This window comes from Rhinichthys klamathensis, unplaced genomic scaffold, assembly GCF_029890125.1.
Source record: "Rhinichthys klamathensis goyatoka isolate OS25496 unplaced genomic scaffold, OSU_Roscu_1.1 h1tg000206l_1, whole genome shotgun sequence".
Classification (NCBI taxonomy): Eukaryota; Metazoa; Chordata; class Actinopteri; order Cypriniformes; family Leuciscidae; genus Rhinichthys; species Rhinichthys klamathensis.
The window spans coordinates 1136387-1153579 of NW_026606731.1; the positions used below are offsets into that span (position 1 = coordinate 1136387).

General features: G+C 37.9%; 1 protein-coding gene across 1 annotated transcript; it reads left to right on the plus strand.

The window, feature by feature from the left end:
• The first annotated feature begins 228 nt into the window (after nt 1-228).
• Nucleotides 229-17058, plus strand: ttc12 (tetratricopeptide repeat domain 12). The gene is given in 22 exon segments (XM_056263497.1): nt 229-232; nt 460-552; nt 774-934; nt 1153-1183; nt 1414-1491; nt 1594-1715; nt 1836-1895; nt 2763-2834; nt 2959-3019; nt 3428-3616; nt 6098-6161; nt 7223-7311; nt 7674-7842; nt 8524-8613; nt 9288-9351; nt 12939-13070; nt 13315-13407; nt 13600-13668; nt 14264-14365; nt 15342-15441; nt 15546-15771; nt 16650-17058. Coding segments are annotated over 22 exon segments (2139 nt in total). The 3' UTR covers nt 16720-17058.
• The last annotated feature ends 135 nt before the right edge of the window (nt 17059-17193 follow it).

Below are 17193 nucleotides of genomic sequence, written 5' to 3' on the forward strand. Positions count from 1 at the left end.
ACGTTTTTCTGCTATCTACATTTAATACAGCTGCTATTTTGTGACTGAATGTCACTCTAGGGATCAATAAAGTATGTTTTAAAGTAACAACCAGAAAAAGAAAGGCACAATAAAACATTTGTATCTGTGTAAGTATGCATGTTTTTTTAATTACATCTCAGTCGTTGGCTTGCTTATATTCACGAATTGGAGCACCTTCATCTGCCCTAAAAGATATTTTGTGACAGAATGAGTGTGTGGTTGTCATTGTACAGGGGAAAGGGTGGTGTTTTCACGTTGCTAAACATTCGTTATAACAAAACAAAGTTTAAATTGATATAAGATCGTCACAGATCTTTTGACCGCGTAATGTAGTTATACGCATTTACCAGCAGGAGCAAACTATTCATTTACACATGGCTGCTGTTGCTATGCTTACGGATACACTTCCGTAAACAAAACTGCCTCACTTCTCTTCAGTAAATTCCTTTTGTTTTGTGAATTCGTTTTGAAGCATGGCTTTGCAAGATAGCGACGATATCGAACGGTTTTTGAGGAATGTTGACCAGATAGGTAAGTGCTGTTTGTTTACAACCCATCTTCATTGATGATAGCGACATAGACAGTAAAGGATAGCGACGCGACGCGACTGTTATAACGGAATGTAATTATACAACGCCACGTTAAGCCGATGTAGACGGGACTCTCAGTAAATGTGGAATTAACATAACATGAAATAAATGTAATTCGATTTTTATTTTATTTTATTGAATTTTGTTGATATCTGATTGCAGATGAGTTGGTAAAAGAGTTAAATTCCAATATGTCGTGTCAAGAGAAAACACTTGCGAAGGCAGATCAATTCATCTCATCTTTGGAGCAGGTGGAACAATGTAAAACCACAATCAATAAGACTGTTATTAAAAAACATCCCTCATCTGAAAATTTGCCCCAGGTAACGTTACAGTATTCAGTCTGTATTAAAAATGTAATATAACAATGTGAATAAAAACACCCTTTATTGCATTTTAAATACATGTTACAGACTCGGGATTATCAATAATAATTGACTTATTTCATGCTTTGTATTCATACCTAATATTTGAAAAAAAACCATGTCTTTTTTTCTTCAAAACTAGCCTACAGTAACACTGCTTTTCTCCTTCTTTTCAGAACATCCAGTATGAATCAAGTCAAAATCCAGGTAGGCCTGGGTTTGTGTATTTGAGTCTCTTATCCGTTCTGTGTTCAGCAGTTGACAAGACTTCTCTGTCTCTGTTGAATAATTTGGTTTCAGGTATAAAACATGAATGTCTGCCCTTGAAGTCTTGTAAATGATTCATAAATCAATACAAACTTGCTAACCTTTATCTTCACTTCTTGTCTTTTTATTATAAATCTTGCAACGGTTTGTTTTACCCTTCGATTCGTCAGAGAATTTCTTGAGGACATTAGAGAAAGATGCCGAAGAGAGACGTCATAGAAGAAAGATGAAAGAGGAAAAAGCCAACGGTGTGTATGCTGAAGCCTGAGAGCGAAATGGGCAGTTTTTGGGCCGTTTTGCACTGTCAGTTTGCAACGTCTAGATTTCCTTTGTCCTCGTTTGACCCGCAGCGTTAAGGGAGCAGGGGAATGAGGCTTTCACTCAAGGTGACTACGAAACGGCTGTCAAGTTTTATACCGAAGGCTTGGAGCAGCTGCGTGACATGCAGGCTCTCTATACAAACAGAGCTCAGGTACTTCTACATTTCAGAACAAGTTCTTCTACAATAATCAGATGAGCCGTATAATAACTGATATTCCCGTGAGACTTCTCCTCTTGTGATTTTACTGTCTCACATTCATGTATTATGTAGGCCTTTATCAAGTTGAAGAGATATAAGGAGGCCATAAGTGACTGTGAGTGGGCTCTGAGGGTGAGTAAATCAGTAGGAAAGAGGTCAGAGAAATGACCCCTCATTTTTCAGTGTCAGCTGAAGCGGAGAGTTTTTTATTATTCTACCTTGTCTGGTGAGAACTGCAGGGCCCATAGAGTGGGTTTGTATTGAACTGGATAGTTGCTCAGCATTAGAAAATTGGGTTGAAGTTCCTTCTGGTCTGTGCCGAATAGTCTTTGCTTTTGGAAAACTTTTAGAAAGTTAAGTAAGAACTAGCTATATCTATGTATTCTTATTCTAAAGTGTGTGCACACATCTTTATCATATAATTAATAAAAAGTAGTGCTGCCAAATCAATTAATTGCGGTTAATCGATTAATTGCGATGTTTAATCAATTAATTAAACAAAAGTTTATAAATATAAAAATATATATGTATATACACACACATATATATATATACACACACACACATATATATACACTTTATACATTTATGTTAGATGTGATAAATCGCAATTAATCGATTTGACAGCACTATCTTTTTTAGTTTTTCAGAGGGTCGCATCTTGTCACACAGTAATGAAGATCTACAGGGGGTCTCTCTGATATTATTTTTGGTTTTATGTGTTTTTTCCCTCTTTTTTCCTCTTTTTATAAATAATAAAAGATTACACTACTTAAGGTTTTCTTTCACATATTTCATTTCTTTGAAGAGGATGATTTTTAATGCCCCCTAAAAGATATCAAAATGAGTTTTAATTATAAGAAATGAAAAACATGTTCATTATAGAACAGCGTTTTCAACTCTAAATTTCTAATAATTTTTTTTTTTGGGATAAAATAATAGTTTATTTTTGATAAAATAAACAAGTGGCTAATTAAAATTTAAAACTTTCATTCACAGTGCAATAAGAAGTGTATTAAAGCGTATATACACATGGGGAAATCTCACCTAGCACTCAAGGATTTCCCACAGGTATGTATCGTTCAATAGAAGTCCTTCTGTCCTTTCAAGCCTAAAGCTGGATTACACTTATATTTCTCACCTTATTTGACACCTGTCCTTTTATCATGTTTTTTTTTTTTTGCTTCACTTTCAGTCCAGGATTTGCTATCGAAAGATTTTGGAGATAGAGCCACAGCGGGAGACCATGGTCAAAGGTATGATTAAAAAATGCTGTGAAGATCTGAGGCAAGGCAAAGTCAATATTTTGGACTTTAGATCCATTCTTTAGCAGCAGAAGTAGGACTAACGTTGTTATTAGCTTTTAGCATCTGCCTGAATATGTAGTTGCTGTCAAGCATCTCTCAGCAGTACCAGAATAAACTGCGTTCATTTGTAGTTTTTACACGATTCTCTCTCTACATTTTCTTGTAGAAAGCGTCACATGCTTACACCAGCAGTTTTTAGAACATTAGTTTGCTCATTTACATTCATTTTGAACTTTTCCAGAGGAGTAATGGCATTATGGATTTCCGTTCTATGCATTTTAATAGAGTATTTCCACATGAATTTGCAAAAAAAGATATATGTTCATGGAGCAGTCACAATACATTACATTGAAATAGCTTATCTGAGACAAGTGGATTTGGAAGAGAAGGTGGCTCTCCAGGAAAAGGCAGCTTGGGAAGAGTTACAAGCGGGAACGGGACAGGCCATGGCAGTACCAGAGCTGCTGAAGAAGCTCGACAGACCCAATGAGATCCATCTTTACTACTGTGGTGGATTGGAGCTGCTCTCACAGGCTATTAAAGACTGTAAGTTCACATGATTAATTCAGAGTCCTTTTTTAATAGATCCTGCTGTTGTTTCTTGTTTATTTAATTAATTATCACTAAACTCCTGCAGTTTTTTGGTAGGACGAACACATTTTTAAGGCATTGTTGAACCTCAGATTTGTCTGAAATATGCCTTCGGTTTACCCAGTGTTGTTCCAGCAACCAGGGCGATATTTCTTGCACTCGGGATCGATACGGAGAGGAGAGCAGTGAGGAATTTTGTGCGGAGGGCTCATTGATTCTGCTCTGCAGTTCATTTGCAGTTCATGATGAGGAAACTAATCCTCATGATCAGCCACAGAGGACAGACACAGTCCTATCACAAGCACACGCGCAAGCTTTTTAGACTTTGTTAGTGAACGCGTGAATTACCTGTCAGTTTTTGTCTGCTCGATTCTGATCTTTTGTCAAAATATCACTGCACAGATCATATATTTAGATTGTGACAAAATATACTATATATAAGGGAAACCAGGGCTACTTGTCACACCTCACAAAAGAAGAGAATATTGAAGTGAATATTTTTCAATTATATTTAAGTTACATTTAAAACTCAATTTCTATTCATATACAAAAACAATACAAACAGCAGATGTTTTTAAATACAGCAGATGTAGAGATTTCAAAAGTTATTCTTTTTTGAAAGAAGTCTCTTATGCTCACCAAAGCCTCATTTATTCGATCAAAAATGCAGATTATTACATAAATATTAGGGATGCACGATGATATCGGTACAACATCGGTATCGGCCGATAAAAGCTTAAAATGACCATCATCGGCATCGGCCGATGAATATTTCTGCCGATGAGTCTTGCCGATAGGGTGGCGTGTTTCCTATGCGCACGTGACGACCGTGAACGAAGCATGAGCGCCAGCAACTTAAACTTCCAACTAGGGGTGTGCCGTGCGTCTCACGGTTTTTGATCGTGGACGATTAAAATGTCTCCACGATCTGCTTTTGAAGAAAAATCATAGTATCGTGCATTCTATCAGTTCAATTCTGGCGCCTTCATCTCAACATACTGTACAACGCGACGTACATTCACATCACATGTAAACGCAGAGGTAGAGTTACACTCACGGTCACGGGACACCGCAATTCACAAAAGTTCATTGTTTGCATGTGCGTCAAAGTCTTGCTAGGTAAACATGTCATTCACGTGCTGATGCGCTGTTCTAACATGCGCTTTTCTGAGCGCGTTACACCGGACGCTCACAGGAACTAAAGCCTGTCACAGCGCCTGCATACTGGACTAATCTTTCGAGTCTTATTGCGCTGATACTGTCAAATACACACAAGGTTTACATAAACAAAGTTGGTTATGTCTAAAGTGAAAGCAAACAGAGAAAATCTGCTTGTCAAATGCGTGTATATTAGACGCGTCGCGTTACTCGCGTGCAGTTCTTAAAGAGACAGTAATAATATTCTGCCGCTTGTCTTTAAAGAGATACTGCACCCAGAAATAAAAATTCTGTCTATCTAATGTTGTTTCAAACCTGGATTCATTTCTTTCTTGTGCTTAAATATACTATGGAAGTCACTGGAGTACAGCAACTGTTTGGTTAGCCACATTCTTCCAAATAACTTTTATAATTTCAACAGAAGAAAGAAACTTGAGAGAGTAAATGATGACAATTTAAATTTTTGGGAGAACTATCCCGTTAATGTTAATAAAACAACAAAACACAGAGGAAATCACTCACTGCTCTTGACTGAGAACATTAATAGCAGCTTTAATAAGCTTTTTTTGCACTTAAAAAAAATACAAATATATCGGTATCGGCATCGGGCAAAATTAGTTTGAAAATATCGGCATATCGAATATCGGCCAAAATCCTATATCGTGCATCCCTAATAAATATTATTACAATTTAAAATTCAGTTTTATTTCAGCATCATTACTCCGGTCTTCAGTCTCACATACTCCTTCAGAAATCATTCTAATGCTGATTTGGTGCTCAAGAAACAATTGAGTTGTGCTGCTTCATTTTTTGTGGAAACCATAATACATTTTTTTTCAGGACTGCATGCATGTTTGAATCAAACTTTCAATTGAACTTCATACTTTACATACTGCAGTCCTTTCTAACAGAAATACTAAGCAATTTAAAGTGTCAGAAGTATTCCGCAAGGGTAAAATATGGGCCTGCGCAATGTGAAGCATAATCTTGAAAGTTCTCCAAGTTTGAAAGCTTTGTGCCAATGTTTTGTTCAGGTGAGATACCTGAATGGCTCTTTGTGAACTCATTTCTAGTATTTCCTCAGAATGAACACTGCTTTTGTGTAGATAAGGCAGCGCTCTCTTATTCTTGATGAGCTTTTGTTTATTCTCCTTGTACGCTCTTTTGCCCTTGAACGGAGCATATTGTGTGTCTGGGGCTGGCTACTGTGATTTACTGTTGATATATGGCTCTCACTACACACCTACTAACACTGACCTTATCTGGTGTCCCTCACAGGTACTGGGCAGACATTATTCAGATTAAACAATGGCTTCATTATCATTAATGGCATTGTAAGAAGGTAAGGTTGCTAAAGAAGTAAACCTGACAGTTTGTGGTCAGAATGTACTTTAAACATTTGAAAATGGCTGTGTAAAGCTCTCTAGAAGTTGTATTTTAATTAATTGAATTTTAGGCTTTGTGCATATACTTACTGTAGTATTATAAAGTGTGCATGCATAATCCGCGTATGATTGATTGCATCTTCATCATTTATCAAGCAGCTTTCTCTCCCCTTATCGGTTGTCTTGCACCAACCAAATATGCTATTAAAATTAATTGACTAATTTAAATACATTTAAACAACAGATGTGTAATCTGGTTCTGCTGTGTGATCATGTCTTGTGTTGGAATTGAACTTTCCACACCAGAATGAAATTGAAAGGGTTTATCCGTGTTTGACAATGATTGATTGGTTTGTTTGGGAGATTCGCTGTGTTAGCTTCATACAGTTTGCACTCGTGTGGTCTCTAATCTATAAAACATGTTTGTTGAAACGGGATAGTTAAGCCAAAAAAAAAAGATTATGCCATTTATTTCATCAGTCTCATGTCATTCCCAGTGTTGGGTGTAACGCATTACAAGTAACGTGAGTTACATAATCAGTTTTTTTTTTAAGTAACAAGTAAAGTAAAAAATTTACAACAAAAAATCCGAGTTACATTTTCTTTGTTAGTTATATGTTTTCCTATTTATTGACTGACACCTCTCAGTCCCCATGTTGAGGAGTTATTGTAACATGATAGTTATTGTAGTTCTAGACTAAATGTGAGCATGCATTTACTTATTTCACTTGCACAAAAACAGATTCAGTATTTCTAAAAATGAATAAAAACAGTGAAATGTCAACTCAGAATATTACACAAACATGCAATAATTAAATATGTTGAATAATACAAATATATTTTATGTATTTAAAGTAAGGAAATTAGTTTAGTTTAGTTATTTTAGTTTAGTTAAAAAGGATGCTTTTTTTGGAGGGGGGGGGGGGGGGGGGTGAACTATCCCTCTAACTCCATTTGGTCTACAGTGCGTGACTGAAGTGTGTTTACTGTATTACAGTTTTTTCCTTTCTGTTTTTAGCTGCCCCTCACAGAATTCAAAAGATCCATATGCAGTGGATCTATGCATGTCCGTAGTCAAACTATGGAGGACAGTTTGCAGTGGAAACGGTAAGATAAGCCTTGAAAATGAAAGGTGCTATTGCTGAGGGAAAAATAGCAATCCCATTTGCAAATTCCTTTTTTATCCTTTTAAACGGTCTCTCTCTGGAAAATGGAAAATGTATCGACACCACTTGGTCTGGTTCTGCTTCCCCCTATTTTTAAAGTAATGAGGATTCGTGAAATGTCTGAATTCAGGTCAATATCAATTTATCCTGTTCTTGCCTGCTAGCAGTGAAATTGTTATTGCCTCCCACATTAAAAGTCTCTTTAGTAAGTACTTTGTGCCCTTCAGTGGTAATCTCATTAACTGGTCATTTAAATTTGCATTTGTCTTTATTAAACCCTCTCCACACATGTGCTCCTTCCAGAGCAGAACCAACAGCTGTTGATGGAGTGTCCCGTTACTAGACAACACATAGTCCAGATGTTGGCATCACCGGAATGTGAAATACAGAGGGAAAGCCTGGAATTGATCAGCTTGTACTCACAAACTCAGCGCGGAAGGGACGTTCTCATCGACAACCTTGATTTATGCCAGTATGTACAGTATTTTTGGTGTCATATTGAATGCATTGCAATTGCAGTCTACAAAATGATGTGCCAATAATTAATTACTTACAACATAACACGTATGAGGTCAAATTAGCCATTTAGACAGGACTAATTATGTGAAACAAAATGGATTGGCGTGCCACACTGCTAAGAAATACTGTGATGGTTTTAGATCAGGGGTAAAGATAAAAATACATTCTCGTAGAACATAATTAATAAGTAATACATCACATCATTAATTACTGAGCATTTAGGTGCTAGTTTAAAGACACCATGTTTATACTGATACATTTTTTTATCTCTTAAAAGTAATGCTTTTTTCTTTTATCTTCTGTTAGAATAATAATTGTTTGTGTCACTTAATTGAATATTTAAACAGCATAATTAATTAATCATATCAAAAAGTGCATATTATATGTTTAAAATAAATATATGTATTGCTTTTACTAATAATTATTTGAATCCACTTTGATGTCAATTTCATCCCAACCTTCTGTTTTTTCTACAAACCAGAGCAGGAGACAGATTTAAGTGGTGTGTTGCTACGTTATCTGTGATTCATCTCATTAGCTAGCATGCAGAATGCCTACTACTGTTATAGCATGTTTTATTAAAGTCCTTTTGGCTTTTAATGAGCCCATAACGAATGCGATCTGTCTCCTGTAGAACGGCTGAGAACCTGATGAGCTGTGTTTGCCGTGATACGAGCTCCGCGTTGGCGCTGACAGTTCTGGAGTACTTGGCTGCAGAAAATAAGTATGCACAATCAATATAGTCGCCCTTACCATCTGAATGCCTGTGAGAGAAACAGCGAAACTGACTCTTTTTACAAAATCTTGGGCACAACCCACCTGAGAGTCTAGTAGATTCCCATACATCATAGTCGCTTGCACGTATTAAATCGAGACACATTCAAATTCATTCAGCTCAACAGCCCAGGTCCCTTGAGAACGCAAAGTGAACACATTTAAGACAAAACAATCCATCACATTCACGAATCCCTCCATTTATCTCTGTGAGAGAGTGACGTTTCTAGTCATTCACCACCTTACAGATAGAGAAAGGTGTTCCCGGTGACCAGGAGATGGAATTAAGCAGCCACTTCATGCACAAAAGGAAATGAGAATGGCGTAACAGTTTGATAGATAGTCAATGAAAAGTGTTCAGTGAATTCAAGCCGCTCTCTTGTTTCTAGATAAGGGTGGTTAGCCATATTGGTCTTGTCTCGTGTTGTACGTGGGATTTGAAACCATAGATCTGCTTGGATCAGTGCCCACCACATTATAACGCATTTTAATCTTTTGCCTCCATTGCTCTTTGCGCATTACAACAAGAGGGTTATCTGAGGATTTTAGTCAGTTAAGCTTTATCCTAGTTAAGTAGCTAATTTCTTTATTTATTACTTTTTTGTTGCTGTTTATCTTTTTCAGATTTAAGATTCAGTCAAGGGAGATCTTCACAGCAGTTTTTGCCCTTCCTCTTGAACATCTGCTGGTAATGTATTATGAAACATCATTTATAATCATCCTCTTAATAATTATAATATTCTAAATCATAATATCATATTCTAATGCTTTATTGTCTGATTTATCAGACATTTTGGCACTGGATTGTACATTGCTGGCTTTACAACTAGAAGACATATGACTATATACCTTGTAGGACTTGTTATAACATACAGTCACATAATTACTAAAGAAACCTTTTCTTATTTTTCAAAGTCCCTTTATGCATCTTAGCTTTGAAATGTCTTCCGTCTGACTCTGTATTATGCCATCCAAAACCCTCTTCCTGAAGGTTGACTCCACATGCTAAGCAGTGTATTTAGTTTTGGTTTAAGCTGTACAAATATATTATTTTACCATACTGCAGCATGCAAATATGCTACATGCAACATAGATTACAGTCCATGTAGACATCCAATTACTGATATGATTAGTATTAGTACTCATCATATGAATACTAGTATGATGAGAGCTGTTTCTTGTGTCTTATTATAAAGGTACTTTATAATATTTATCCTGTTATACTGAAAAACTTTCAGTCACACTTTAGTTTAGGGTCCAATTCTCACTATTAACTAACTATTAACTACGACTTTTGCCTCAATAAACTCCTGATACTGCTTATTAATAATTAGTAAGGTAGTTATTAAGTTTAGGTATTGGGAAGGATTAAGGAATGTAGAATATGGTCATGCAGAATAAAGGCCCTTTTCACACCGGACGCGTAACGAAAAAGCGAAACGGAAAAGCAAATAGTTCGCGTGCGAATAGTTCGCTTCAAAACCATTCACATCAGCCGCGACGCGAATTTGCGACGTTCAGAGCTTCAACATTCCAAAACTTTTGCGCCGACAGCTGAGAAAACACGGACACTTCATCATCATCATCATCATCATCATCCAGTGAAGACGAGCTTTTCGTTTTCTTTAAAAGACAGAAAAGAAGGTTTTGTGTGCACCCAATCTTAAAGAACAGAGAGTCTGAAGGGGAGTATGCTAATCTTGTAAAGTAGCTAAAACTTTGCCACAAAGAACCATCCAAAGTAAGGATTATGCATTAAACATTTGAATTGTTTATTAATAAACTAGTGTTTTCTGTCAGTTTTCGGTATGAGACACGCTCAAGTTCACGCGCCGGCGCCTCCGTGTCCTATTGTCTACTATATTTGCTTCTTATTCCTATTAATCCAGGCAATTTGTTGATGAAACATTGATTAAAATTAAGATACAATTTATACAAAACGAAATTCACTTTAAAGAAAGGCTTTCTACAAAACAAAACTTAATAAGTGGCCAAAATTATGTCTGACCCATTCCAAATGTTTTCGATATATTGGGCATCTTATGATCCTTACTCATCTCATGCGGTTCCCTTTTCATATAGCTATCAACATAGATGAAATAAAAAAAAATAGCATTATATTATTTAAACGTATATATGAAACGTACACTCACCGGCCACTTTATTAGGTACCCCATGCTAGTAACGGGTTGGACCCCCTTTTGCCTTCAGAACTGCCTCAATTCTTCGTGGCATAGATTCAACAAGGTGCTGGAAGCATTCCTCAGGGAGTTTGGTCCATATTGACATGATGGCATCACACAGTTGCCGCAGATTTGTCGGCTGCACATCCATGATGCGAATCTCCCGTTCCACCACATCCCAAAGATGCTCTATTGGGTTGAGATCTGGTGACTGTGGAGGCCATTTTAGTACAGTGAACTCATTGTCATGTTCAAGAAACCAATTTGAAATGATTAGAGCTTTGTGACATGGTGGAAGTAGCTATCAGAGGATGGGTACATGGTGGCCATAAAGGGATGGACATGGTCAGAAACAATGCTCAGGTAGGCCGTGGCATTTAAACGATGCCCAATTGGCACTAAGGGGCCTAAAGTGTGCCAGGAAAACATCCCCCACACCATTACACCACCACCACCAGCCTGCACAGTGGTAACAAGGCATGATGGTTCCATGTTCTCATTCTGTTTACGCCAAATTCTGACTCTAACATCTGAATGTCTCAACAGAAATCGAGACTCATCAGACCAGGCAACATTTTTCCAGTCTTCAACTGTTCAATTTTGGTGAGCTCTTGCAAATTGTAGCCTCTTTTTCCTATTTGTAGTGGAGATGAGTGGTACCCGGTGGAGTCTTCTGCTGTTGTAGCCCATCCGCCTCAAGGTTGTGCGTGTTGTGGCTTCACAAATGCTTTGCTGCATACCTCGGTTGTAACGAGTGGTTATTTCAGTCACTGTTGCCCTTCTATCAGCTCGAACCAGTCTGGCCATTCTCCTCTGACCTCTGGCATCAACAAGGCATTTCCGCCCACAGAACTGCCGCTCACTGGATGTTTTTTCTTTTTCGGACCATTCTCTGTAAACCCTAGAGATGGTTGTGCGTGAAAATCCCAGTAGATTAGCAGTTTCTGAAATACTCAGACCAGCCCTTCTGGCACCAACAATCATGCCACGTTCAAAGTCACTCAAATCAACTTTCTTCCCCATACTGATGCTCGGTTTGAACTGCAGGAGATTGTCTTGACCATGTCTACATGCCTAAATGCACTGAGTTGCCGCCATGTGATTGGCTGCTTAGAAATTAAGTGTTAACGAGCAGTTGGACAGGTGTACCTAATAAAGTGGCCGGTGAGTGTATGTTTGAGTTTTTTAACTTATAGGCCTATTTAAGCGTCACCCCGCTCCGCTTTATTTACGCACATGCTCTGGTGTGTGGCCTACATGCATGCAAAAATAATATGAAACACAAAACCATGAATGTTGAAAATATTCTACATCAATTATTTCCCTCCTAGTCAAAAATATTATAAATCATCAGCAGCTATATATCCCAGGTATTTTATCCCATGCCTCGTTCTTTTGCTGGTAAGAAACAACGTCATGTCATAAATGATAGGGTATGCGTGCGTTGAGATGCGGAATAGGCAATATAAAAATGCTGTCATTATAAAAAGTTTCTAGTTTCAATGTATTGCTTGTTTTTAGTTTACATTTCATGTTGTGACACTTCTCTTCTCTCGCACATAATGCTGCCACGTCAGAGCGGCCAAAGCGTCAACAAGCTTCACCGTTGTTTCCTTGTGTGTGATTGGCTGAAGCCTTTTCTGTCGCCGCAAAAGTAAAAAAAAATCGACATCGAAGCGAAAAAAATAAAAGTCGTTTTTTCGCTGCAGCACATTTGCGTTCGGTGTGGAAGCACTCATTACACAAACAGCTGATCAAAAAATAAAGCTATCGCGCGAATTATTCGTGCGTCAAAATCGCGTCCAGTGTGAAAGGACCTTAAGGCATTAATATGTGCTTTATAAGTACTAATAAACAGCCAATATTCAGTAATATGCATGCTAATAAGCAACTAGTCAATAGTGAGAATGCGACCCTAAACTAAAATGTTATCAAACTTTCTTCTTTCCTAATTTGAATATGCGGATTTCACCAAGAAACATTTCTTTACTGTCAGTGTGAATAAAAGTATTATTATTTTTTTCCCCAAAAAATGTTAGTGCACGTAATTAAAATAGTCCAAAATTTGGCTAATGCTGTTTTTCCCATGTAGTCAAATATGACAGCTGACTACAAGATCCTGGCTTCTGTGATTTCTGTGATCGGGAGCATGGCTCTGGATGATGTCATCAATAAAAATCTGGCAGGACGTGAAGAATTTTGGAGATGCTCTCTTCAAGCAATGGTAATCTTGGAGATGATAACCCTTTACATCACGACCAAGCTCCCATATACTCCGTCCTTGAAAATTGCTGAATTATGTATGACGTCTTGCACTGGGAATTTTGCGCAGGGTTTGTTTTTAAGCTCCTTTTGCTATCTTGCTACATGAGCTGTGAAACCGGCATTTCCCACAGACGCTAAAACTGAGAAAAGGACATGAATTTAATTTCCGGCACTGTCAAGATAAAGCTCTGTTTTGGTTACAGGAGCGGTGCGTCGCCTGTGAATGTAGAGGTGTCCTCTATCCCCTTCTGGGTTTGATGATCAACTTAGCCTCAAATCCCTCTCAAGTTGTGCAGGTAAAGCAGGAAGTTTAATATTCTGGGCTTTTGGCCAGCCCTCATCCAACACATCAAGCGCTTTTGTAGCTAAAGGGCCTTGGCTAGGCAGAATGTTCTTCTAGTGCCTTTTCTCTCCATATGTTGCAATCATGTCTGAAACAGCAAAGGAAAATTGGAGAGAATGCTTTTTGGCTCTCTTTCAACACACAGGAGTACGCTGTTCTGGCCAGCAGCAGGTGCTTGGACCTGCTGAGCGATTCCTCTGGAGGCGTCATCACAGTGAGTTGAATTCGTTTTACCAAGGCCAAAGCGTGCTTCAACCCACCCTCTGATGATGGGAGCCGCCAGAACGTTTGAACTGTAGATTTCTGCTCATTAATTATTAAAATGTTCATCCTGCAGGATGTGGGGGGTTGCATCTCTAGAGGATCTCTACAAAACATTTACACATGTGGGTTTTACAAGATCAAAAATGGAAGTTTAAATATATGGATGTCCTTAGATGGCTAACATCCCCAAGAGAAGGATTTTGCATTCACGGAAGCATTTACATAGTGATTACCGTAGCAGCCCCAGGCCCTATTGGGGACTATTTTCTCTGACTATGTAAATCAGGTTCCAGGTTGTTTGCTTGGGTTTTGCTGCCTTAGCGCTTCATATCTCTCCAGTCAGGCTGTTGCACTGAGTACAGTTAAGGTGAAAGGGTTTTATTATGGATTTGACTGAGTTTTACTGCTGTGATACAGCTTGAACTGCCTTTTTGACAAGCCGCCTTGAAATACATCGGAGTACAGCCTTATCCTGTTGAAATGTCCTATCTGTCCTAATGATGGGAGTTCTGGTATTAAACATATTGTTTTGTCTTCGGCTTCAGAGAGGTGCAGGTTTGCTGAGCGTTCTCCTCCCGATGTCTTCTGATGCCACTCAGGAAGTTGTGCGGAATGGAATAGTGAAGAAGTTGCTGAAGATTCTGAAGGTGGAGCCTATATCAGGTTTTAGTAGTTGAAATAGAGTCTGTTAGGAAATAAAGTCAAATGAAATTGGATATAATATATTGGAGATGGTAGAGATTATGCCCCTTGCATTTAATTGGCAATGTAAATCACTACCGAAAAGACCTCCAAAAGCCAAATTTCCAAAATTACCCAAATTGAATTTAAATAACTAGTTAACCCTTTAAAACCATATTTACTGTTTCATATCTTTCTTTCTTTCTTTCTTTCTTTCTTTCTTTCTTTCTTTGTAGCCTGGTTCATCCTTTATTGGCATCGGATCTGTCTGTCTGTCTGTCTGTTGTTCCATCTATCTGTCTGTCTATCTATCTATCTATCTATCTATCTATCTATCTATCTATCTATCTATCTATCTATCTATCTATCTATCTATCTATCTATCTATCTATCTATCTATCTATCTATCTATCTATCTGTCTGTCTGTCTGTCTGTCTGTCTGTCTGTCTGTCTGTCACTCTATCTATCTATCTATCTATCTATCTATCTATCTATCTATCTATCTATCTATCTATCTATCTATCTATCTATCTATCTATCTATCTATCTATCTATCTATCTATCTATCTATCTATCTATCTATCTATCTATCTATCTGTCGTTCTGTCTATCTAGTTTTGCTCACATTGAAACTGTTAATAACCACAAAGCAAAATAAAAAAGTTTCCTTTTTAAAATTAGATCAATATAAATGTTTCAAAGAACATAACGAAAGAACGAAACCTAAATACAATGCATATTTTAATATTAATTATTTATTTCAAAATATTTTTTAAAATAGCAGGCTTTACAGGGTTAAAGAGTTTAACTTTGCGGGCTGCCTCCATTACACATTTTCGTATTCTGGTGATCAGCTGTATTGTTTTTTGGGGGGGTTTTTACATTTGCGGTGGCAATTGTAGAGATTTAAATGAAACTTGCGTGTGTGTCTGTCCGGTCAGGTTGGAGGAGAGATGAGCTCCAGATACTCCATTAAAGCCCTGACAGTCTGTACTGCCTCAATCCCACAGGCTTGTGAGGAGCTGGTTAAGCTTGACAAACGTGAGTTCTAAGGGCCAGGGAGGCAGAGGATTGGATTCAATAAGATGTCTTAAGCTCTATGGCCTTACGGTGACTTTGTGTGCTACAAACATTTATTCATTCAGGACTGCACACTTTGAGAAAACTCCTGGGCGGCATTGACGAGTTGGTGGTGGGAAACGCAGCTTTGTGTATGGGGCATTGCTTGGAAGTGGATGGGGCTGCCAGTGGCCTCCTGGGTACAGCCTGCGTGCCGTTGCTGCTACGCCACACCGCTGGAGATGCCAAAAGAGCAGCCGTTCGGCAGAACGCAGCCATCACCCTTGGGAAGCTGTGCAAAATAGAGCCCAGGTATAATTAAGTCCGACTTGCCTTTTGCAGTCAGCTGCATTATATTGATTAACATTCATGCTGATGTTCTTATATACAGCAGTGATACTCTGGGAAACATCAAGGTGAAAAGATAATGCCTCTTCATAATTAACCTCAACAAGATGATGAACTTTCTGAATGAATAATGAATTAAAAATGTCAGATCCACAGTTTAAGGGCATAAACAAGGCATCCTAATTGATGTGATTCAGATATAAACATGTTTGTTTGTCGCATTTGACATTTGTTTATATTCTAGTCTCATTTTACGGCTGTTAACAAGCACTTTTACAGATGTGAGAGAGTTTCTTTTAAATATTTACCGATTGCACCTTTATACTTTTATTGACCTAAAGAACTATCAAGTTTTTTCCCTTCATCTTTAATTTATGAAGGGTTCATAAGCTCAACCCTGAGAAAAGTAGCTCTGTTAGTTAAGTGTTTTTGAGGCGTCTTATTCTCACAGTCAGCATCTAACAAGGACAGTCCTCCAAAGAGGAGTCAGAATCTTATGGCATTCAACTTTGATGAGCTTTCAACTTCTCAGAGGTAATGCTGCCCCGAGCATGAGTCTTTACTGTGAGAATTCAAACCTTTGAGATCAGAGTGCAGCCTAAAAAAGACATTCTAGACAGAAACAGCGGAGGGTACAGACACTGCCAAAAATATTACACATTAACCGATGAACCTACTTTATATGCAGAGCAAACTGGCTGACGGTTTCATTCTTCTTTGCACTTCATATTCTTAGCTCTGGTTTTATATTTGGTTGTTCAGAATACATTGTGTGGTCAAAATGAGAAAAAAAACGAATTCTGTTGGTTTGATAAATCTGTTTTGATTTTTTTTTTCTTCAGGCACATGAAGAAACTCAGGGAGCTTCATGGTTTAGAAATCCTTCATTCCTGTGTGAGATTGATCACGTGAGCCACTACCCACATTCGGTTCCTCAATAATTGACCCCATAACTCAGGACACGCATGCAAACGCGCACACACACACATACAGATGAATGCTGTCCTTTGGTTCACAGCTTAAGATGCTCATCTTAAGTGAGGCCACAAATTACTGTCATGCCTTAAGGCCTATCTTGATTATACAGCTGTTTCCTGTGTTCATTTTAATTAGAGAGAATTCACATTGACATGTGATTCCGTTATCTGCTGTTGTAGAGAACATGTTGCCCCGGGACGATATTCGAAACGTTTCAATATCCTTTCATCCCAAATGACTCACTTGGGAAGTGTGTTGCCTTGATTACATTTTGTTCCCTGTTTGTTGATATATGGATTAATGCTAGCTTTCATGTGTTGAATAAAAAGATTAATAAATCTGCATTTGAAGATTATTATGGTTAATGCCTGCTCATCTTTGCAGACTTGATAGCTTTAGAAAGCATTT